Raw genomic sequence first — 21,544 nt, 5'->3', positions numbered from 1 at the left:
GGGGAGTGGATAGGGGCAGAGGGAGGCTGGGCTGGAACTCCATCCTAGGTTTCAAAATTCTAGAGCAGTCATGGACCTTGGAGAGCTTATTGACCAGTACCCCCGCCCCCCGCCCCATTTCACTGATGAGGAGACAAAGGAATAGAAGACTTTCTTAAGGCCCTATGGTGGATTAAATGACAAGGCTAGGATTAGCACTCAGGGCTTCCCGGAGTGTGGAGGAGGCAGGCCGCCTATAACACAGAGAGCAGGGGCCTTTGGCCGGAGCCAGCGCCCTGCTCCTAGGCCTACATCCTGCCGTGTGAACCTGAGTCAGGTGGTTTCTGGGCCTTCATGTCCTACCTGAAAACACAGAGAAAGATGGGAGAGGGGCTGAGGGGGGTTGGAGTCAGTTATCTCGAAGGTACTTCATGGTTCAAAAAAACTAAGAAGGAGGCAGAATATGTGGAGGGGCTGGCAGGGTGAGCCCCTCAAAACACAGGTAGGGCAGGACTTGCCTCAATGTGGATCCACTTGAACCGGGTCAGATCAACCTTATCAAAGTCTGCAGCAGACACATCTGGCAGGTTCCTAAGTCACAGGGCAGAAAGGAGAGAGAAAAGGCTGGGTGAGGTCAGCCAGGGCCCGGATCGCTAACTGGCTGCTGGGACCCCTGTGCCTGGTGCTGCCTGCAGCATGGCCAGAGGCTGGATGGACAGCACAGGCTTCTGAGGCTCAGCTCCACGACAGGCCCTGTTCCAGGCTAAACTCCTGACCACTCCTTGCCCTACTCAGCTCCATCCAGGCAGCGGGCTACAGGCAGTTTGCTAGGGCGCCCTTTGGGTATTAACTAAGGGAAAACTCAACTGCAGCAGGTGTTAAGAGGCCAGTTGAGTGTGCCTTGGGGACCACATCTCCCAGAATACTCTACAAGCACCAGGGACTACAATTCCCAGAATTCCCCCTGGCCAGTGGCACCCACGCTCCCAGCATGCAGTGCCCCGGTGAACTACAAAGGCTATGGCTGCTCTGGGTCTGGTCCCGTTCACTTCCGGCGTCCCAGCAGGGACAGCACCACTGTTCTAAGTTTGGCAACGCCATGTTGCAACCCGAGGTCAAGGTTGGTGCTTGAGGAACAGTTTATGTTTGTCTGACTTAGGTGTGGAGCCCTGGGGAAGGGTCTGCCTTGACCAGAGACCCACACCTAACCTATGTCTTCCCCTCCACGTTCTGTAGCTGAATCCACCTAATTAACTAGCTGTGTACCTGGGCCTTTCTGAGGCTGCTTCACCATTGGTAAGTGGGTCCAATCCCACCAGCCTGTTGCAGTTGGAGGTAATGTGTGTGGATATGCTTGCACTGAGGTCGGTGGGCAACAAATGTTTCTCCTCTGGGCTCCTCTCCTCTTCCTGTGAATACCCATGTGTTGTCCTTGATGGAAGTTGCTACAGATTATTGCTTAATGGGCAGATGACTAGGACTGCCCCAGGACAAGGTCACTGCCAGCACATATGCCCACTCACTTATTCACTGGGACACAGGGAGCCCAGAGACCGCCGGCCATAAAGCCTGTCCTAAGAGAGTTGCCCCCTCTCCCCCAGGTCCAGGAGTCATGCTGGGCAGTAGGGACTGCCTGAACCCCAGGGCTGCTGGGTGTGGACCACCTCAGTCCTGATATAGGACCTAGCATACACTAGGTTCTTAGTAAACTAAATGTCTGTGATTCTTCAGGAGAGAATCTGGGAGAGATGAGAAGGGTCTGGGTCCACAGGGCCTTTCCCTAGTAGCTTGGGACTTTAAAGGGACCCCTTCCCCCCAATTCACATGGCATCTGATGGCCCTGATCTGCTGACCCAATGTTCCTCTTCCCTCTGCTTCAGCAATGGCTGGGAATTGTGTGTGGCTTGTGGCCTGGCTTCATTATGCAGGGACCTTCGTGGTGGGCTCATCTCTTCTGAACACCCAAACCCAGCTCCTTGGTGCCGTGCTGCAGGCTGGCAACTCTGGGGCTGACCCTGGAAATTCCAGTGGGTCCCCTTCAGGGCGTAAGATGGTTGGAATCACATCTCCCATCCATCCCTCTCTCCTCAGAACAATTTCCCCACATCCACTCCCGGCCTGCTGATTGACGAATTAAGGAGGAATCACATCATGAATTATGTTTTGCACAGGCTTGCCTGTCCATCCTTGGTGCTGACCAAGGCCAAGTCACCAGGCAGAGCAAAGCACATCTCTTCCCCACCTCACTTCTCCCCTAATCGAAAACAATTGAGAAATCACTGAACAGTTTGGCATGGGGACAATTTCTGGTACAAAGAGAGAGGTGGCAAAGAGCGGGCAGCTGGGATGCCCGTGGTGGCGAGCGAGGGAACTGATTGGTGTGCCAGGGCGAGGCCAGGGGGCCTTACGTGTCGTAGAGCACAATGGTGCGGGAGCCACTGGAGTTGTTGACGATGCAGCAAGAGCATGGGGTTTCCCCTCTGCTCTGCCAGGCCACCTGGGACACATCCACGCCCCGCTGCCTGAAGTCAGCCACCAGGAAGCTTGGGGTGGAGCCCGAGCCAAGGGAAGGGCAAGGAGACAACAGATTAGAGCCTACAAGTGGCCTGGACCTCCCAGGGATGGGGAGGGGTGCTGGGGCACGTGGGCCTCTGAGAGAATAAGGGTCCTGTTCTGAGAGTTAGTGATGGTGGCGGCGGCGGCTGGCAAGGCACAGACAGGCGTACAAACCTGTAGGCATGTAGGATGGTGCGGCTACCAGTGGCCTCGCTGACGATGACCGTGGAGATGGGGACAGAGCCTGTGGTCTGAGAGACTGTGTAGCGTAGGTCCACAGAATAGCGGCGGAGGTCATCCAGGACAAAACTGCCGGGACGGAGTAACCCGGGGGGAGGTGCGGCTCGACAAAGGTTTGGGGACTGGAGGGTAGGCAGAAGGGCCACTAGAGACCCTGGTTGCAAGCAGAGGGGGCCAGGAGGGAACTGGAAACCACCATGCTGTCCCAGGCTGTGCAAGAGGGGGGGCAGGAGAGGCAGGGAGGCATAGCCTGGAACTCAGAAAAACACTAAGGGACATTCTCTTAGAGCCTATAAACTCCAGCCCTGAACCTGTCCTTCAGTCTGACTCAAGCCAGAAAGGATGTGCTGAAGTTCATACAACCGGATGGGGTAGATCTGGGGCCTAGAGAATGTACACCCTGTTTGAACAAAGCAGGCGAGGGCACCGTGGCCTGTTTCATGCAAAGCCTCGGCAGAATTAATAATTACCAAGGTGGTACTTTGTCCCCAGCTGCCCTCTACACACATCCTCACGGTACTCTTCTCTCTGAAGGCCCTCGCAGTGCTAACATGATTCGACACCTGCCTCCATGATGCCCGGAAGTGGCGCTGCCTCGGTGAGGCCACTCATTGCCCTCTTCCCTCGCCGCAAGGCGTACCCTCCAGCAGTGAGCTGGCTCCCACTGCCTAATGCTCCTCAGAGTGGGCCTGGGCCAGGGCTCTTACCCCAGAATCTCCTCCAATCAGAGTGAGCAGTAGGTGGCCCCTCGGGGAGACAGCATCCACAGAACAAGGAGGCCAGCCCCACGTTTCCTGGCCTTCTCTGGAAACAGTGTCCTGTGGCCACTAGTCCAGCCACCATCCTGACCTTCCTTACTATGGCTGGACCCCACTTTTGGCAACACCAAAGCTGAACAATACGGACTTGTAAATAGGTACCAACTTGGGGCATCATTCCTCGTCTTACACCTCAAGGATCCTTTCAATAGAAACTTTCCCAAGCAGCAAACTATGGCTTGGTTTTCCAAATGCCTTTTTGCCCCACAGGGTCTGGCGCACGGCGGGTGCTCATTGAATGTTTGTTGACCACAGGGGGGATTCGGAATGGCCCACCTCCAGCCTTATTGTTCCATAAGGGTGGGTCCAGTACCCTAAGCAAAAGCCACAGTCTTGCCTCTTGCTGGGAAGGAAGACAGCCACTGAAGAAAGTTAACCAGTGACCAGCTGTTGGCTCCAGGTCCCTCGGTCCCACCTCAGGCTCTTGCCCCCTGATCTGTTTCGTGCCAGTTCACCAAGAAAAGGAATCTGGCTGCAGCTCACGGGCCTGGCTTGGGCAGCAGTCCCCCTGACACCAGGGTTCAAAGGGCTGTGCTTCACAGGCCAGCAACCTGGCAGCCTGCCCTAGTGCCCACAGTGGGCAAAGTGTGGGCCTCACCTCCTGATAAGCATTTGCTGAACTGGCAGTGCCGGGGGTCAAAGGGCTTTTGGGTCCCTACAGCAGCTAACACAGAGAAAGCGTGTGGGCCATCATGGGCTGCAGCCTCACAGAGGGTGAGCTGGGGCCTGGGTCTGGGCCCAGCGTTAGCACGTGGCTTCAGGGTGTCCTCGGGCAGGCTGCTCTTGTGGCTTCAGTGAACAACGGGGACACAAGCACTCGCCCTGCCCCCTCAACGGGGAAAGAAACCGTGGGCCTAAACCCTGGGACCATGGATGCTGGACATCCCGGGGGGAGGATGGGTACGGCATGTCCCTGACTGCCTTCTGCCGCAAGCATAGCCAGGACCACGGGGAATGGAGAAGGGCAAAGTCATATCCACCGCAGAGTCTGTTGGAAGCAAGGAAGGAAGAGGTGGGAAACTGAGCAGGCTCCGGGGAGTGGCCAAGGAAACAGGCTGCGGAAATGAAAGCCTTAACAGGACGGCGTTAACACCTGAGCCGCAGATAAGCCACACCTGGGAGGGTCTAGGATGCTGGTACTCCACTCCGCCCCCGCCCGCTCTGGATCCAGAGCACCNTCAAATCTTCCTTCTTTTCCGCCCACCTGTGGACAGGCCTTCCCGCTCCCTCCTCCACTCACTCGGCAACAGGGCCCGGGGCCAGCGAGCCCATGAAGGCACAGGGGGCTCCAAGCAGAGACAGAACGGTGCAGGAGTTGGACGCGTTGCCTCCGCGCTGCCATCTTTGGGACAAGCACCTGCAAAACACGCGGAGGGTCCCTGCAGCTCCAGCAGGCTGGTGCGGTTATGGATAAGCAAGGCCGGCCACAGTGCCCTGGGTAGGGCCCATGTCTTGTGAAAGCTGGCAGAGCTCCCTCAGGAAGCATCTAGATTAGCCTTCTCGTTGTCAGTCATTCAGGTCCACCACAAAGGAGGGCTCCACTGTGGGTGACCGTTACAGTTACAACGACCCGCCTCTCCCAGAGGTCCAGAGCTGCTGTACCTTCAGCCCCGACTGCTGGAGAACCCCAAGTGCCTCTTCCCACAGGTGTCAAATCTGCTACCTGCTCCCGTCGCAGGGGAGCCCACTTCAATAATAACTCAGGTTAAGATAAGTAAGACAGGGAGCAAACCTGGACACTGAGGTCATTTAAGTGGGGGGCGGTGGAGGGGAAGCGAACTTACAGAATGCCAGAAGTTTAAAGGTTACTGGGTGAAGCCCAGTTCTTTTCCCCATTTTTTTTGTTTCCCTTTTCTTTCAGTTTTATTGAGCTCTAATTGGCATATAACATTCTGTAAATTTAAGATAGACAACGTGATTTGAAACGGGCCTATTGCAAAATACCTTACCACAGTAAGGTTAGTTAACACGCCATCCCATCCCACGACTACCTTTTTTTTTCTTTAGTTTTTCTCTATCTTGGCTGAAAATCTAACTCAAGGTGTACGCTGAGGAGACCAACGGGAGACGCACCTGCCAGACTCCGTTGTTATCAACAACAAAAACAATGACTTATGCACATCAAAGCACTTTAATGATGTCTCATCGTGCGCGCACAAGACTGTGGGGCAAACAGTGCAGGCTGTTATTTCTATTTTTCCAGTTCCAAAAAGAATAACTGCGGCCGCTTACAATAAGAAGAACCACTAATTAAGAGAAATACGTGAAGCAGAATTTTGGGGCTAAGGTATATTGGCACACAAAACTTAACCCCGAAGTTCCCTTTAGTCTTGGGAAAAGGGGTACATGATCTCATTAGGACGGATACCAATTTGTAAAGGGACGAACATGTCTCAAGCAATGAGCTTTAGAGAAATTTTCCTGCAGATTAGAAAGGGGGAGCCTTGTGGGATTTGACTGACTCAGGATCACACCCATAGTTAGTGACAAAGCTGCCATCAGAACCCAGGTGGCCTGACCCCCAAGCCCCTGCAGTGTACCCTGTAGTTGTGAATGGAAAGTCGTTAGGCCCCAGCTTGGATGAGGTTTCCAAGAAAGGGTATACAGTTTTACTTGGCAGAAATCCTTCAAAGGCACGCTGATACCCAATGTCCTGTGTGGAAATGCTCTGCTGAGCATGAGGATGCTTTCTGGAAGGCTCTTCTAGGCCTGGACTCTGGGAGGGAGGGCCATAACTCAGGGGTCTGGCCAAGTTCCAGGTGGCGGCTCCTGAGAGTCCCCAGATGCCTGAGGAGCCCGGAGACCCTAGGACAGGTGGGGCTGAAATGCCTGGGAAGGACTGGGTCCCCACTTGGGCTTGTTCACCTGGGAGGCACAAGAGTCCAGGAGGTGGGCCGGGTGGGCTGGGCACAAGAGAGAGAGAGAGAGGCCCTATGGACTACGACACCGCTCCGCAGAGGAGCAGTCCGGGGGAGCGGGTATGTCCTGAGAGCAGGGAGCATGGAGAACATGGGGAGGGTCTCTTTAGAGAGGTGCCCGAATGCCCACCTTCAGAATGAGCCAGTCCTGGTGGGAGCTGGCAGGATCTCCTTATGCTCGCCTCTCCACGTAAGCAAACTCAAAGGGAATGGACTGCAGCTCTCATTGAAAGTGGCCCTCCGGGTCTTCCCTGGACCCTCCAGTCCTTGGAGGACCTGCGGCCTTGGAACCCACACTGTTCTCTTGAGAGGAGGTCTAACTTCTCACTGTGCCCCGCATCCTGCGGCCGGCTTGACCTGGCTAGGTCTACAAAAGAGCCTACCCTTGTGCCCTTCCCCCACTGTCCCTGCCCCCCCCCCCCTCCGCAAGGGCTCTAACCTCTGGCAAACAAAGCAGCCCAAAGCAAAGGGTCAATTCCATGAGATGGGCAGCAGCAAAGGGAGGGGGAGCTCAGGAGACGACAGAGGGCTGGAGCACTAGATTCCTATGAATCGTAATTACTGCTCTGCCACTCATTAACTATGTGGCCTTACAATAATTATTTAATTTCTCCACAGAGGTAGCTGCTTCCTCATCTCTAAGGAGAGGATTTGACTGATCCTTACACACTTCCCAAGGGCTGCTGTAAGCAGAGTATGTGACAGTGCTGGGTGGACCCGAAGCCTCAATTAGAAGAGGGAGACCTGGGTATTCATGGCTAGCAGCCTACTGTGTCTTGTCTGAGTTAAACCTTAACTAGCCTTGTATTCAGTTCTTGGCTGAGAAAACTGCTAGGCAAGGAGCAATTCTCGGTATTCCAAGCACTAGACAGCACCAAGAGAAAGGCACGGATTCCGCCCCACAGAAATGCCCTCCTGGGATTACAGTGTAACGGTGAGGTTCTTATCAAGAGTAAATAGAAGAGCCAACGAGCGACTCTTCAACTTCTACTAGACAACCAAGAAGGATGTTGTTCACTGATTTTGTAAAAAGGACTTCTGGTGGGTAAACGCCTTTTGGAATTTAGCACCAGGGAAAGTTGGTCATGGCACATGAGCCAGCTCTATCCATAACCCACAGCATTTCCAAACTCGCCTCTAGTGCCAGCAAGCCCCGAAGCCATAGTGAAGCTCAGATACCATGGTTTTAAGGGTTCTTGCACTCTAACTGCACACCCCTGTTACTGTAAGCTACCTCACACTTTATCTAAAAAGCAGATGAGATATAGGTGGTAGGTAAATTAGAATTAAATGCTGGTGAGAGACAAGTCCATTGGTCTTTTTGTTAAAAAGAAAGAAGCTGGTCCTGCCCCTTACGAGTTGCGTGCCCTTGGATAAATCACTTCATCTGGAAGAGTCTCTAAACGCGGATAATGATTGCTGAAACGGGAACTGGCCAATACAGTGCTATCCAAAGCCTGGGTCTTACTATTAACGGCCTTAATTCTCTCCCCAGGTCTTCAGGGGCGGAGGGCACGGGATACCAGCTCCCGAGGCTGGACGCTCACTGCGGGGCCAGGGGGGTTGGGGTCTTGGCTGCCGGGCTCAAATGTGGAGCTGCAGCGGCCCCTGGGGTCTCTGAGGGGCCCGGGCGCCTCTACCTGCTGTCCGTGTCCTCCTCCGGGTACTTGTCCACTACATTGATGATGTCCAGCACCACGAGCCCCACGCACAGGATCTGCTTGTCTTCCATGAGGCGCTCGCAGAGCTTTCTGCCCGCCTGGCTGACGGGGTTCCTCCTGGGCTCTGCCTCTTATCCCAGAGGATTGTGTCCCTGCTCCTGGGGCTGACTTGGCTCCTCCTCTGCGGCCCGAGCTCCTCCCCCAGGGAGCCTCCTGCAGCCGGGAGGGAGTGGAGCAGGTCCCTTGCTCCCCACGCCCACGGATTCAAGCGGGCCTGGGAGCGCAGACCCCGAGGCCTTGGTTCCCGGCTTCCCCTTAGCAGGTGGTGTGGCCCAGCAAATGGCAAAGCCTCCCACTTCTCGGCCTCAGTTTCCTCACTTGTCAGGCTCGGAGCTAATGCAAACCTCTCTAAAGCGCAGCTAAGCAATCTCCTGAATGCAAAAAAAGTGCAGTACAAAGGCGCCCGCTGGCCCTCCCTCTCCTGCACCGGCGGCTCGCACTGCAGACCCTAGAGCCGCGCGGTTGAGCAACTCCTCGCAGCTGCGGCCTGCCCCCTTCATCCCCAGCCGTCGCTCGCGCCGTCGCAGCGGCTGCGCCCCGCCCCCGAGGTCCAGCCAATCCCAGCTCGAGGCCCCGCCTCCGTCGCGGAGCACCGAGGCCGCTAGGTGAGCAGCGGCGGTCACGTGACGGGAGTCGGCTCCCAGGGCCCCCTGGCGGACGGCGACGGAACGGGCATTCGGGGGAGGAGCGCGGGGCTGGGACCCTAAGCAGCCGGCGCCTCTCTCCGCAGGCGGTTGCACAGCAAGCGCGCGGAGAGCCACCGAGCAGCGAGGTCGGGGAGACCAGGATAGGGAACCCAGGGCTCCCCCCTCACCCCGTCCCTTGTACTTCTCTCTACCCTTGAACACATACTGGAGCAGACGGTTTTTGTTTTTGTTTTTGTTTTTGTTTTGTTTTTTTTTTAGAAAAACCAAGTGTCTTTATTCCTGAATAGTTTAGTATGGCGGTGGGGGCCGGAGCCCTCGGGAGAGCCCTGCATCGGCCTAGAGACCAGCTGCAGGAGCAGCGAGGGTGCGAGGGTCGGCTCCTCCGCAGTCTGGGCCCTGCAGGGGACGGCGAGCAGGCCAAAAGTCTGGACGAGGAGACCCCAGAGTCCCCGACCCGGCGCGTTCAGACCATGGAGAGGAGAGAGTGCTCTGGGCGCCTGTGCCAAAGAGGGTACGGGTACGCCGGCTCGCCTAGGGCTGGAGTGCCAGGACCGAGCCCCGTCCCAGGCGGGGAGCTCGGGGAGGCTCGTCACCCCCGCTGGCTCTTTGGCCGGCGTAGACACTTCGGGCTGGTCGGGCCCAGCCTCCTGTCTACACCTGTTCTAGCTCCAGCTCCCCATAGAGCAGGGCTCCGCTGAAGATGGTGAGCGGCTCCTCCGAGTGCGCCAGCTGCCCCATGACCAGGTCGATGCAGACCGTGTCTCCAGCCTGCAGCGGCAGGATGAGGCTGAAGACGCCCAGGGCGCCGGGGCTGGGCTGGCTCTCGGCCACCGGCTTATTCTCCAGGCCCTCAGGCTCATAGCCGCCGGAGTCTATGCGGGCCACGCCCAGGTTGGAACGGGACAGCACGGCCTCCACTTTCTCATGCCGGTGCCCAGTCAGCACGGCGCTTAGCAAGTAGCGCCCGGCCAGCGGTGCTGTGAACACGCCTGGGGACAAGGATGGCAGTCAGGAGGGGAGACGGGTGGCAGGGGCCAGGGAGGTGTTGGGGAGCCCACCCAGAACTCCGGGACTAAGGAGAGACATGCTGGGTCTTGTCACGTGTCTTGCACTAGAATGTAAGTTGCACCAGGCCAGGGAATTTGGTGTTTTGTTCATTAGGCATCCCCAGGCCCCCAATAAAGGCCCCCAAACAGAAGCACTCCTTCCCCCCACCCTTAGCCCAAGCTGTGGTGAGAATGAATAAATGAAGGAAACAGTGGTCTCCCCAAACCAGAGCATGAAAATATTCCCCTCGCCCAAGGGGGCAAGAATGAGAACATACCGCTGCACAGCCTCCCCGGCCTGTCCCGTTGCCCAGCCAGTCTGCTTCCAGGCTTACCAGTCTCTGGATCATAGTAGCCGCCATCGTTGAGCAGGACTCTGTCGAAGGGCACTGTGCCCGGTTCCGACCGTGGCAAACTGAGGGCAGCTGAAAAGGCCACCCGGGGCACAGGGGCCGCTGGTGCCCCCTCCACTCCTGGGTAGGGGTAAGGTGGGGGTCAGAGTGGATGCTCAGTGCAGAGCTGCCAGGCCCCCTTCCCCTCCTGGATCTCTCCCTCCAGGGCTGCCTTGGGTCTCTAACCCCTAGTTCAGTTCCCCTCCCTCCAGCACCGAATGAGGGGAACTTACCCTGCTCTCCTTGGGGACCTGTGGGAAGAGGAGAGGGAGCAGTGAGAAGTGGGGCAGCTCTCACTAAGTCACTCAGCAAACATCTGCTGAGTCTCTTTTGCTGTGCTAGGTGTCCCACAGACTCCAAAGCAGGAATGGGGGTATCAAGAAAAGGAGGAATAGGGTCCATTCAGTTCAACTAGCCCCCAGCCTTTCACACCTCCCATAGCCCTGCGAGCTCAACCTTAGTGTTCAATACAGCACTAAGGCCACCATATCCAACTAGCCCATACAGTGACTGTCCTAGCTCCTAGTCACTGTCAGCCATGTAGGACCCCCCTCTCCCAACTCCTTGCCCCTTTCCTCCCTTCTCTGTCAAGTTCCAAAAGGAATGAATGCCAAGCCTAGGGTTGCTAGAGGTATGGGGAGCCCTGGCTGCCGTAGGGATCTCAGTCCACATACCTGGTGGCCCAATGGGCCCCCTTTGTCCATCCTTGCCTGGAAGTCCTGGAGGTCCGGCAGGGCCTGGTGGTCCCTGTATCCCAGGAGGCCCTGGGTGACCGGCCTCACCCGCGGGCCCTACAGTGACAAAATTAAGTTGAAGGAAAGCCATAAAAGGAGTTTCCAAAGGACAAGGCAGGTCATGGCTCCATGGGCAGGTTGGTGGGGCCCCTGGCTACCCATGCTGGATACTTGGCTGGCAGAGCAGCACTCCACCCCTACCCACCGGCCTGTCTGAGCTGCCAGGGGAGAGTGGGGAGCTGGGAGCTTGGATCATCTCTTGTGGACGAACCAACCCCTGGGACAGTGGTGGGTCTGTAATTCATGCTGGGCAGAGCAAGGAGAATGCATATAAGGTTAAGACTGGCTGTTGTGGAGGAAGGGAGGAGAAGGAAAGGACTTGAAGGGGGTCCCCCCACCTCCCACCGCATGCCTCCTTTTGCCCCCTCACCAGTGAGGTCCTTCAGACTGAGCTGGTGAAGCTGGTCCTCCAGTAGCAGCACAGAGCTGTTAAGGGCACCGAGCCGCCTGCCCAGGCCTGCCTGGCCCCCTAGCAGCTTCTCTAGCAAGGCTGCCTGTGTCTGGCTGGTGCTGTTGGTTTCCCGCAGTCCAGCCCAGAGCCCAGCCACGTGTCTGGAAAGGCCCTCTCGCAGGCCCTGCAGTCCCCCGGCCACTGTGTCCAACCGCTCACAGACTCCCTCAAGGCGGCCCAATCGCCCCTCTAGGCTGGGGCACTGGCCAGCCTGTGCCTGTCCCTCTTCCAGGCCTCGGAAGCGCTCCTCACTCTCTGTAGCATGCTCTGTGGCCTCCTGCTGCAGCCTGTTAATCTCCGAGATGATACGGTCCTTGGTGGCTCCTAGGTCAGCCAGATCAGCACCCTGGCCCTCCACAGTGGTCTGGAGCTCATGCAGTGAGTCGTTGAGAGAGCTGAAGGTGAGAATAACCTCAGAGAGCTCTCCTTGCAGGGCCTGGAGGGCTGAGCCTGAGCTCCCCCCAAACACACTGAAGCCATCCAGAGGCCCTCGGCTGGGTCCCCCGACACCTGGGCCAGCCCCAGGGCCCCGTGGGGGCAACAGGGGGCAGGAGCAGCGCTCCACACCATCCCGAAGGCGGCCCAGCTCCTCTTGGACACCACCACAGGCCCCGCAGCCCTCATCCCCACGGGCCTGCAGTAGTCCCTCCAGTTGGCCCAGTCGTGTGGCTGTGAGATTCAGCTGCAGTGCAAACTCAGTGATTGTCTCGTCCTGCACGTCCACGCGACCCTGGAGCTGGCCCACGACCCCTTGCAGTTCCTCCAGTGCAGCTCGCTGGGCCTCCCCAGCTGCGCCCACTTTGTGCAGGCCTGAGCCCATCAGACGCAGCTGCCCCTCGCTGTCTAGCACCCTGCGCTCCAAGGCACTGAGGATCTCGCTGACCTGGGAGTCCTGCTCCCCAGGGGCCCCAGAGCAGAGCTGCCCGCACGCTTGCACGGCTCCTGCCACCTGCTCTTCCAGCAGATCCAGCCGCCCGCCCAGCACCCCGCTCACGTTGGCCAACAGTCCCTCCAGCTTTTCGAATCGGCCCCGGGCAGCGGGCAGCCAGTGGCCCAGGCCCCCAGGACGCCCAGGCCAGCCCTCCTCCTGTTCCTCTGAGGGACCCAGAGTGGAGTTGAATTGGTCCTCCAGGCGAGAGAGGCGGGACGCCAAGCTGGTATAGCCCGGGGGGTGGCCCCCCTGCCCCGCTGCTCCTCCCAGCTCGGTGCCTCGCCGCCCACTCAGCACGGTCACCGAGCCAGCCACTACATCCAGCCTCCGCTCCAGCTCGGCCAGCCGCCGGCCCAGCTCGGGAGGGCAGCACTCCTGAAGGGGCCTGCGGCCCATGGCCGGCCCGGGGAGCTGCCGTTGCCGCTCCTCCACGGAGGCCAGTAGCTTCTCCAGGGCCCGCAGCCGCTCTCTGTCCTCCTGCTGCTGCCGGCGGAAGCCCTCGAGCCCCGCCAGGCACACGGAGCAGGAGTCCTGCAGCCGCCGCTCCAGTTCCCGCAGCAGCTCCTCGCTGTGGCCGGGAGGGGCCGGGGTGGGGTCCAGGGCCCGGCCACCGCCACCACCGCCGCCACCGCCCCCGGTGTGATGGTTGTTGAGGTGGCCCAGCTCCTGGTCATGGGTGGAGACACGGTTGTCCAGGAGCTGCAGCTGCTGCTGGATCTCACTGAGGGTTTTGTGCACGCCCGGCCGGGCCGCCGCGTCTGCTGGGGGCTGCCTCCCGTTGAAGGCCGTCTCCACAGCCCTCTGCACGTCTTCCGCCAGGCGCCCACTCAGCCCCTGCAGGACGCCTCGGAGGCCCTGCAGCTCCTTCGTCAGGCTCTGCACCTGCTCCTCCAGCTGCTGCACCTTCTCGGAGTCCCCAGGACCTGGCGGGGAGGGGAAGGCATCAGGCAGAGGGGCCGGACCTCCGAGCTCAGTGCCCACCTCCTAGGCCCTGCTCTCCCCAGCTCCAACAGGAGGTCCCCGCGGATGCGGCCACCCCTCAGCTGGGGAATTTGGGCAAGAAAACACGGAAGGAAACTCCATTTACTGAATGCCTCTAGGCCAACATCGTACCATGGCTTTTTCCCCCTCACAACGTACTCCACTGGGCGGATACGGCAGGTTTTCCCATTGTGCAGACCATGAGAAAGGGACCCAGAGGAGATGAAGGAACTGGGCCACGGATTACAAGTTTAATAAGTGGCAGAGCCAAGTTTCAAACCCAGCTCCTCCCTCTGACCACCAAGTCTACTGTCCAGAGCGTCTCTCAGAAATTGCTTCCTCCTCTGTGAAATGGGAATGCAGGGGGCACTGTGGACCCCACAACAGGGGCTATTCCTGAGCAACAACTCTCCGTAACACCACAGGGATAGACAAGGCTCCACGGGAAGCCTGCGGGGGCTCTAGCTGGAAGGTGGGACAGTCAGCCAGAAGTTCCTGTTTCCATCATTACAGCATGACTATCTCCCTGGCAGGCAAACAGCACATCCGCAGTGCCCAGCGCGCGCACACGCGGCAAGGCAATGGGGACGGCTGCATTCTGGGGCCTGCCATCACCAGAGGCCCCCGAGGGGCCTGGGACCTGTAGTCAGTGCGGTGCATTCTAGGACTTGTAGTCTGAACTGTCTATCCCCTTGGTGACCAAGCTTCTGGAAGGAATGCCCCCGTCCTCCCGCAGCGGTTCCCAACTAGGAAGTATCTCGGCCACACGTGGGCGTGCGTGAGCGCATCCTCTTTCTCTGCCTTCTTTTTCTCTTGCTCTCATTCTCAGTTTCTATCTGACTCACACACACACACACACACACACACACACACACACACACAGTGCACGCGCAGGCAGAGACTCTCAGGGATCTCTCTTACTTCCTCTGTCCCCTTCTTCTGACTTGGCGCGTGGAGCTTTTCCTTCGGCAGCCTGGCCCCACATTTTCCGGCCAGCACCGGCTCCCACTTCTCTCCCCAGTGCCTCCCATACTCACCTTCCCCACCTAGTCCACTCAGGTGGCTTCCCGCACTGGAGCCAGAGAGGTTGGGGCGCGCGGGCCGGGGCCGGGGGCGTGGTGTGGTGGGTGCAGGACCCAGCGCTGGGGCGGGACCCTCAGCACAGTCATCACCCCCATACCCCTGACAGCACCTCCACTCCATATCCGTCACGGTCTTGTAGGCCACTCGGTAGCGAGGGCGGAGGAAGCTGCGGTACCTGGGAGAGGCAGAGGGAGGCCTCTTTACTCCTCCCTGTACTGTCAGTGACCCTGGGCCCTGTCCTCAGAGATGGGCAGCTGCTGGGGGTGGACGAGGCCTGTTCCTCAGGCTGAGTCCCCCTTACTGTCCAGCATGTGGCTGAGCTCAGTTGACAGCTGTCAGCTTGCTGGCCGAGGGCCAAATCCCTGTTCTTCCTCCCCGTCCTATGCTGGAGCCTCGAACTCCTCATCTTGGGCGACTCAGCGCAGAGAAGGCATGTGGGGGCTGGTGGGGTGGCCCAGGTAACTTTGCCTCCAGTATCCACCCCAAACTGTCGCCTCGGGGGCTTCTGACTGAAGCCCCTGGTCCTGCCCCTGGCTGCCTGCTTTGTACAAATTCCCTGAGTTGGCTGCCCTCCTTCTGCCCGAGCCCAGCCCCCACCAAGTACCCAACCCCCAGCACGGGAGCTCACATGATGCTGCGGGGACACTGAGGCTGGCCCCAGCCACAGGGCTGGTAGTCAGGCTTGACGAAGGTCTCCACTCCATCCTCAAGGACGCAGCTCACTGTCCGGGTCACCACGTAGGCACACCAGTTCCTGCAGGTACAACCCCACCTGGGCCCAAGGGCCAGAGACACAAGCCCCAGAGGAGGACCCAGGGGCTACCAGAGAGGCTGAGGGAGGGTCCAAAGATAAAGGGCCCCTGGGGACCAGTGGGAGCCAGGGCTTTGGCAGGGGCAGCTGCCCCCACGCTTTCCTGAGCAGTAGGAGTTGGTAAAGACTTTTCAAGACAGTGAGAGAAGGAACAGAATGGAAAACCATAACTACGAGAAGTTGATCCTCATTGCTGGGGGGTCCTGGGGAGCCTCTGAATTCACACATTCATTCATGTCCCTTTCTGTGTCAATCCCCAGCTTGGCGTGGCCTGTCTGAGCCAGCTGGCTGGGTCCCTCTGGTGATCCCCTGGATGCTGGCTTCCACCCACCCCTCAGGGGAGAGGACAGGGCAGGCAGGGGTCCAGCTCAGGGTTAAGTAGAGAATAAGCCATTGATGAGCCCTGCCCCCATTGGGGCTTGCGTTCTACACTCTTGGCCCCATTCAGGCTGGCCTTTGATCTGTGTCCGGCTGGAGAGCCCAAAGAAACAGAGCAGGAGCTGTGTCAGAAGGAATCACAGATTACTGGATGGGCCCGTGAAGCCCGAGGAAGGGATAAAGGTCTGCCGGAGGATACCAGGCTGGTGTGCAGCTGGCAGCTTGCAGGAAGGCCTGGCCCAGGCCCCTCGTGGTTGTTTCCCTGGGCTCCTAACTACAGGTCCCCCTGAGGTTAGAGGGGGACCTGTCTATTTAGGGGGCCCTAGAAATGCTCCGCAGGAAGGTGGGCTTGTGTGGAGCCACCTGATGCCTGGGCTTCCTCTCCCCCTCCTCCCCGCATTAGGGCACACGGCCCTGGGGAGGGTAGCCAAGGCGGGGGCCAGGATACCCACCTTCTGACCCACCCTGGGCTGGGACCCAGACTCTTACCTGTGGCGGCTGGCAGGACGGGGGGCGCTCTGGGCCTGGGGTTCCCCAGGGCTGAGGGCTCCACCGCCCCCCGTGTAGAGGCTATAACCGCGAGGAGGGTAGCTAGCTGCCCCCACGGCTGTGGTCAGCAGGCAGCAGAAGCAGCAGCTCCAGAGGGTGCTGGGAGCCATGGTGGGGTGCTCCGCGGGGGCCCTCAGAGGCACATCCCGGCCTGGCCGCTGGCGCCTCTGTCTGGAGCAGGGGATGCCGCTGCTCCAAGGGACAGCGCTGGCCGGGTCCTGCGCCCAGCTTCCTGCGGCAGCCCCCAGCCACACGCCTCCTTCTTGGCCGCCTGGCCTGACCCCTCTCCCCCTCCTCTTTCCTCCTCAGGCTCCTGTCCGTCCCTCCCTCGGTTCCTTCCGCTCTCCTATTCTCCACTGCTGAGGGGAGTTTGTTCTCTGTGCCCCCCTGGCCTCCTGTGCCTGGTCCCTGCCCCTCTCAGATGCTGTTTCCTGGGCCTCCACCCCCTTGCCCCAGCTGGCCCTCCTCTGGTCTCCCTATCTGTTTTCCCCAGTGACCGGATCCTGGAGGTGACAGGGCTTTGCCCCTGTGGCTGTTGAGAGGCGCAAGAGTGGCTGTGGGGCGGGCCCTGGCCTCCCGCCTCCCTCTCTTGCACACTCCCTTCCCCCCTGTCTGGCTGGCGGTCCAGCCTCCCCCTTCCTCCCCCCACCTCTCCAACCATCGCGCGCCACATCTGCTTCTTGTTAACTCCGGGAAAGAGAGGAAAAAAAAAGGAAAAACAGAGAAATGTGGAGTTGCCGCCAGGCTTGGGGCCAGCCTCTCAGACGGGCCACATGGAGTGGAGCCGGGGCCAGGGCTGGGGAGGAGGCCCAGGGCTGGTCGCTTAGACAGGGAACGGGAGCTGGAGCCACAGCTCCCCTGGGGCTAGGGCAAGCCTCCCCTGAGAGAGAAGACCCGAGAGGGGAGCCAGGAGGGAAGAGGAGGGGGGAGGAGTGTAAAAGGACATCACTCACCTTCTAGTCCAGCTGCCTCCTTTTACAGATGTGAACAATGAGGCCCAGAACAGCTAAGTATCCTGTCCGGGCAGGCCAAGCGCAGGGCTCCGATTAGAATCTACATACCTAGGTCAGTGACTTGGGACAAAGCAGGAGGAGAGGAGAGAGGGCTACTGGGCCAGGGACAAGGAGGAAAAGGACTCCACTGAGGCAGGCAGGAAATTCTGAGAAGCCAGAAGAGGAAGAAAGGAATTTGGAAGTGAGGGCACGCAGCCTTCCATCAGGCATGGAGAGGACATGGGCAAGAGAGGAGGACTCATTCTCAAAAAACCACATGAATATGGATCTCAGGCTTGTCTCGGTGAAGGTCAGGCCAGAAGTGGGGGAAGGGAAGGAGCGAGGCAGACCAGGTGGTATCTGTATCTATGGAGCCCAAAGGAAGTCCTTCCCCAGCCCGGAGGCAAGCCTCAGAGGCTCTGTGGCGGGCAAGGAACTCAGTCACACTCAACCACCAGCCTGACCTGAAAGCTCCTCTTGAGAGGAGTCCGAATCTGTCAGCTGGCCCCCATTCACCATCTGGCCTCAGCACGGTGCTCGGGCCCAGGTGTCCCTGTGTGGAGGGGTGCTTGCTTGCAAGAGCGAAGCAGAAGTACCAGACAGAAGGGAGGTGAGCGTGCTGCGTGGAGGTGCCCGGGGAGCAAAGGCCTGTGTAACACTCTGGAACGAGCACCTGGGACCGCTGGGGAATGGGCCACAGGCACCAAAACAACCAACACAAAGCAGGACAGACAGTGTGCCAAGGGGGCCAGACAAATGGATGATGTGTTCTGGGTAAGGGGAGGGGAAAGACAGCTGGATGCTCGGGGGAGTCAGACGAGAGCTGTTGGAAGAGAGAGAGAGGCTGAACAGTGTTGGGGAAAAAAGTGAAGCACAGAGATGGGGGGAGGGGAGAGACTGCAGGCTGGGGAAGGAGGCCTGCCTCAGTTTCCTCATTTCTCAACATGGGAATCGTAACAGCACCCTCCTTCCTAGGTTTGTGAGGATTAAGTTAATACACATAAAGCATTTAGAATCATGCCTGGCACGTGGTACATGTTTAGTAAGAGCTCTTATCTGTGTCAGGAAAAAGTGGGAACAGAAAGTCAGAGAAGTCGATTGTGGAAAAATTGGGGAAGACCTAGATGACTGGTTAAGAGCTTGGATTACAAGTTTTTGAGTAGGAGCTTGATAGGCCTTCAGAAAGAAGACGTGGTGGGCAAGAGCCATGGGCAGGGTTTTAGGCACAAGGACGTTGGTTCCAGCTCCTCCTTTAAGTAATGTGACCACTGCGAACCAATGCCATGACTCCGCTAGAGGTCTGTTGGCTACTGTCTGAGGCGCCTTCGAAATTCTACACTGCAAAGTGATGCATCCCGGAAAGAGAAGGCTGTGGTTGCTCGGGGAATACCCGGGTAATGAGGGGCCAGAGGAAGGGAGACATCACAGAAGATTCTGGGGTTTGAGCCAGGATGGGGAAGTCAAGATGACGAATGGCTTTCAAAGAAGGATGACCTTAGTCTGGACATACTGAGTTTACGATGAGAATAACATAGCTGGATGGCAATAAGTGTCCAGGAGATGGTCAGAGATGTGGGTCTTGTTTCTGGGAACCATTTGCAGGGCAATAGTCGGAAGCCATGAGAAAGGATGCCACCAACTCTTCAATGTGACTCTGTGTGATCTGCCTCTGAGGTCCTATGGCCCAGTGTGTGATCTTGGTGGCTGGGAGAAATGTTGGCAAAAAGAAAGGATGGTGAAAGTGAATGCTCGAATCCACAGAAATGGAAATGTGTGGCTGCCCCTTAGGAGTGTGGGGACTGGTGCAAAGAGAGACTTGAAGGAAACAGTCCCAGGAGATCCTGATTGGAGAGCTGCTGTCGGTGGAAGGTTGCAGCGTTGTCCCTCGTCTCTGCATCAGGTCTAGGCCCTGGCCCTGGCCCTGGCCGGAGGCCACCGCACTTCAGGTTGCCCAGGCTGCTGCTGTGAGTTTTTTCTCAGATCTTGCCCCCGCCCCCCACGCCGTCTCTCCCTTCAGGGGGCCTCTGACAACCTGAAAAGTCATCCCAGCCATCTTGTCACTGCCCAGCTGTCACTCATTCCTTAAAGTTTAAATGGGTGCCTCGCTTAAGTTTAAAAATCTGTTGTATTTTAAGTGTGTCAAGCCAAAAATGTTGGCTTTGAAATCGCATTGCAGTAGGTTGCATTTCATTCAGTCCTGTAATTAGGAGCCAAGACCTAGGGGCTGACATGAATGTTTGTGATACCTCAAATAAATCAGTGGCTCTGGGTTCCCTGGGGAGGCCTGAGGTGTTGGGCAAGCAGGCCGCAATGGAGACGGAGTTTAGAGAAAATGCACTGGTGGTGGCGGTGGTATTAGCAAGTAGCCACAGATTTCCAAAGCAATTGGCAAGAGAACTCCTGAGATCAAAAATGGCTAAGTCCTTGGAGGCACTAGGACAAGATCCATTCTATAACCTTTCCAAGATAGGAGATTTTCAAGGGTCTAGTGCCAATGGGAAATCTTGGCTATATGGGGCAACTAACACGTTCAGTCAACCATCAGTGGTTAAGCAACGAGCTCAGGTGCGGAGGCTGGGATAGCTGGGGGTGCCTGCGGTAAGGAGCATTTCATGTCCAATGCCCTTGTCAGAGGACTGAATATTGGGAAGAAGAAATGGAGAATAATAGGAAACGGGCCTTGGTTTATGCAAACGTAGATGGGAATTCAAGCTTGTGGGGACTCTAGACCAAAGTCCACTCCTGATCAAATGCATATTTTCCTTTTCCTTCCAATCCTTTCTGCAGGTACCATACTTTAAGAGCCAACCTCTCTGGACTTGGGGCCCAGGCCCCTTTCCTGGGTCTTGTTGCTTTTTCACTCCGCAGACTAATCCTAAACTCATGTCTTTTCCTTGAAAATGTCACACTAATTGCAGAGATTAAGTTCCACATATGCCCCTCCCCCAGATTCTCACCCTCCTCCAATTCCCCCAAGGGTGAGGCTTTGCCTGTCTCGTTTCCCACATGTTTTTCCACCCAAGCTTTTTTCAAGCTTTGTTAGTTCTTAGCTGAGTCTAGTTTAGTCCTGGGGACCATTTTTAATTTCAGTTCCTCCAGGCAGTAGGCCAAATGACCTATTCAAGGCTGATTAAGAGTCGCTGACCTAGGCACAGCATGTTCTGGGAGGTGAAGGATATTTCTGGATGGTTCTAAAACAAATCCTTTTCCTCTTGTCCCTGACCGTAGGATAACCCATCGAGTCCATGGTTGGACATAGAGCGTGGAATAGAGGAAAGCGGATCAGGTGACGGTTTCAAATCATTTGTAGAATCCTGGTCAAATCAACTATCTTCTGGGCCTCAGTTTCCTTCTTTGTAAAATGATCTTGAAGGCCCCCTTCAGCTCTGAAAGTCTATGGTCAATTGTTTCAGGACAGCCTTGGAAATCTGAAGCACTTCCAAGGCCTTCCCTCCTGTCATTTGCAGTCTAGAAAGTCGGCTTTCCAGGGTCTAGGTCTGTCTTAACAGTAGATCTAAGCGTCTGGTTGGACTTGGATCTGCTTCAAATTTCCAGGAGCCACAAAGCATAATGTGTGTAATCCTTTAAGACCTAGACCCTCACTCTCCCAGAGCAGAGCTGGGAACAGACCACTCTCTGAGGGACACATGAGGAGGAAGTACACGCCTGGGGTTTCCCTATTATGTGGAGGGGACATGGGCTTGGGATTCTAAATAGGAAACTTCTGGGAAATACTGGGTGGAGGCTGGGGGCTGAAATGGGGGCGGCCAGGGGAATTACAGACTGCTAAAGGCAGAGACTGAGCTTCGGAGTCATTGGCCTGGAGCATGAAGGACAAACTGATGGTCCCAGGCCAGGGAGGCCAGCTCTGAGCTAGTGCACCCCTGGCTCATGGTGCACACAGGCAGCAAGACGGTCCCCTGCCCCAGCTGTTCCAGTCCCATAGCAGCTCCTGTAGTTTTCCTTGGCTCAGAAAAGCAGAGGCGTCCCCTGAGCCCTGGCCCCCCTCTACCGCAAAGCAACTGGCTTCCATTACCCCTGACAGCTCCAGAGCAACAGCCCAGCCCCCAGCCCCAGGCTGGCTCCGTGCCGTTCCCTTTTATGGTGAAACCGAGGGAAAGCAAGCAGTGAGGGGGGAGTAGGATCTCCCTGGGGCAGAAGGCTGTACAGCTCCAGTGTCTCTCCCCTCACCAGAGACCCTCAGATATCTATCCACAGTTTTCTTGCTCCCCAGTCACCCACTCTGCTCAGAACCCA

At 57.5% G+C, this 21,544-nt stretch overlaps 2 protein-coding genes across 4 annotated transcripts in view; both read right to left on the bottom strand.

Annotated features, from left to right (window-relative positions):
• KHK (ketohexokinase) overlaps positions 1–8,751 on the bottom strand; it is a 10,798-nt gene extending 2,047 nt beyond the window's left edge. The window contains exons 1-4 of one of the 3 annotated variants that reach the window (XM_008700338.2): positions 8,152–8,751; positions 4,834–4,950; positions 2,710–2,844; positions 498–570 (exon numbers count right to left, since the gene is read on the bottom strand). In XM_008700338.2, the coding sequence (XP_008698560.1) occupies positions 498–570; positions 2,710–2,844; positions 4,834–4,950; positions 8,152–8,243 (417 nt within the window). In that variant the 5' untranslated portion in view covers positions 8,244–8,751. Of the gene's footprint in view, positions 1–497; positions 571–2,387; positions 2,523–2,709; positions 2,845–4,833; positions 4,951–8,151 lie in introns of all 3 variants that reach the window. The other 2 variants (XM_008700340.2, XM_008700339.2) reach the window with 2 other exon arrangements.
• Positions 8,752–9,107: 356 nt separating this feature from the next.
• On the bottom strand, positions 9,108–16,818 carry EMILIN1 (elastin microfibril interfacer 1). Its single transcript, XM_040623011.1, has 8 exons — positions 16,236–16,818; positions 15,186–15,311; positions 14,512–14,732; positions 11,482–13,416; positions 10,992–11,108; positions 10,551–10,568; positions 10,261–10,398; positions 9,108–9,868 (listed from the first exon to the last, which is right to left on the bottom strand). Exons 1-8 carry the CDS (start codon positions 16,403–16,405, stop codon positions 9,531–9,533), a joined length of 3,063 nt encoding a protein of 1,020 aa, XP_040478945.1. The 5' UTR covers positions 16,406–16,818; the 3' UTR covers positions 9,108–9,530.
• Between the last annotated feature and the right edge of the window lie 4,726 nt (positions 16,819–21,544).

This window comes from Ursus maritimus, unplaced genomic scaffold, assembly GCF_017311325.1.
Source record: "Ursus maritimus isolate PB19 unplaced genomic scaffold, ASM1731132v1 scaffold_6, whole genome shotgun sequence".
NCBI lineage: Eukaryota > Metazoa > Chordata > Mammalia > Carnivora > Ursidae > Ursus > Ursus maritimus.
This window is presented reverse-complemented; position numbering and strand designations above follow the sequence as displayed.

What these genes read in the sequence shown, in the direction of transcription:
- EMILIN1 (XM_040623011.1), bottom strand. Translation starts at nt 16,405, where the DNA reads ATGGCTCCCAGCACCCTCTGGAGCTGCTGCTTCTGCTGCCTGCTGACC. An exon ending in CGTCCTGCCAGCCGCCACAG is followed by an intron (nt 15,312 to 16,235) that starts GTAAGAGTCTGG and finishes TTGTACCTGCAG; the next exon opens with GAACTGGTGTGCCTACGTGG. An exon ending in GAGTGGACTAGGTGGGGAAG is followed by an intron (nt 13,417 to 14,511) that starts GTGAGTATGGGA and finishes CCTCCCCGCCAG; the next exon opens with GTCCTGGGGACTCCGAGAAG.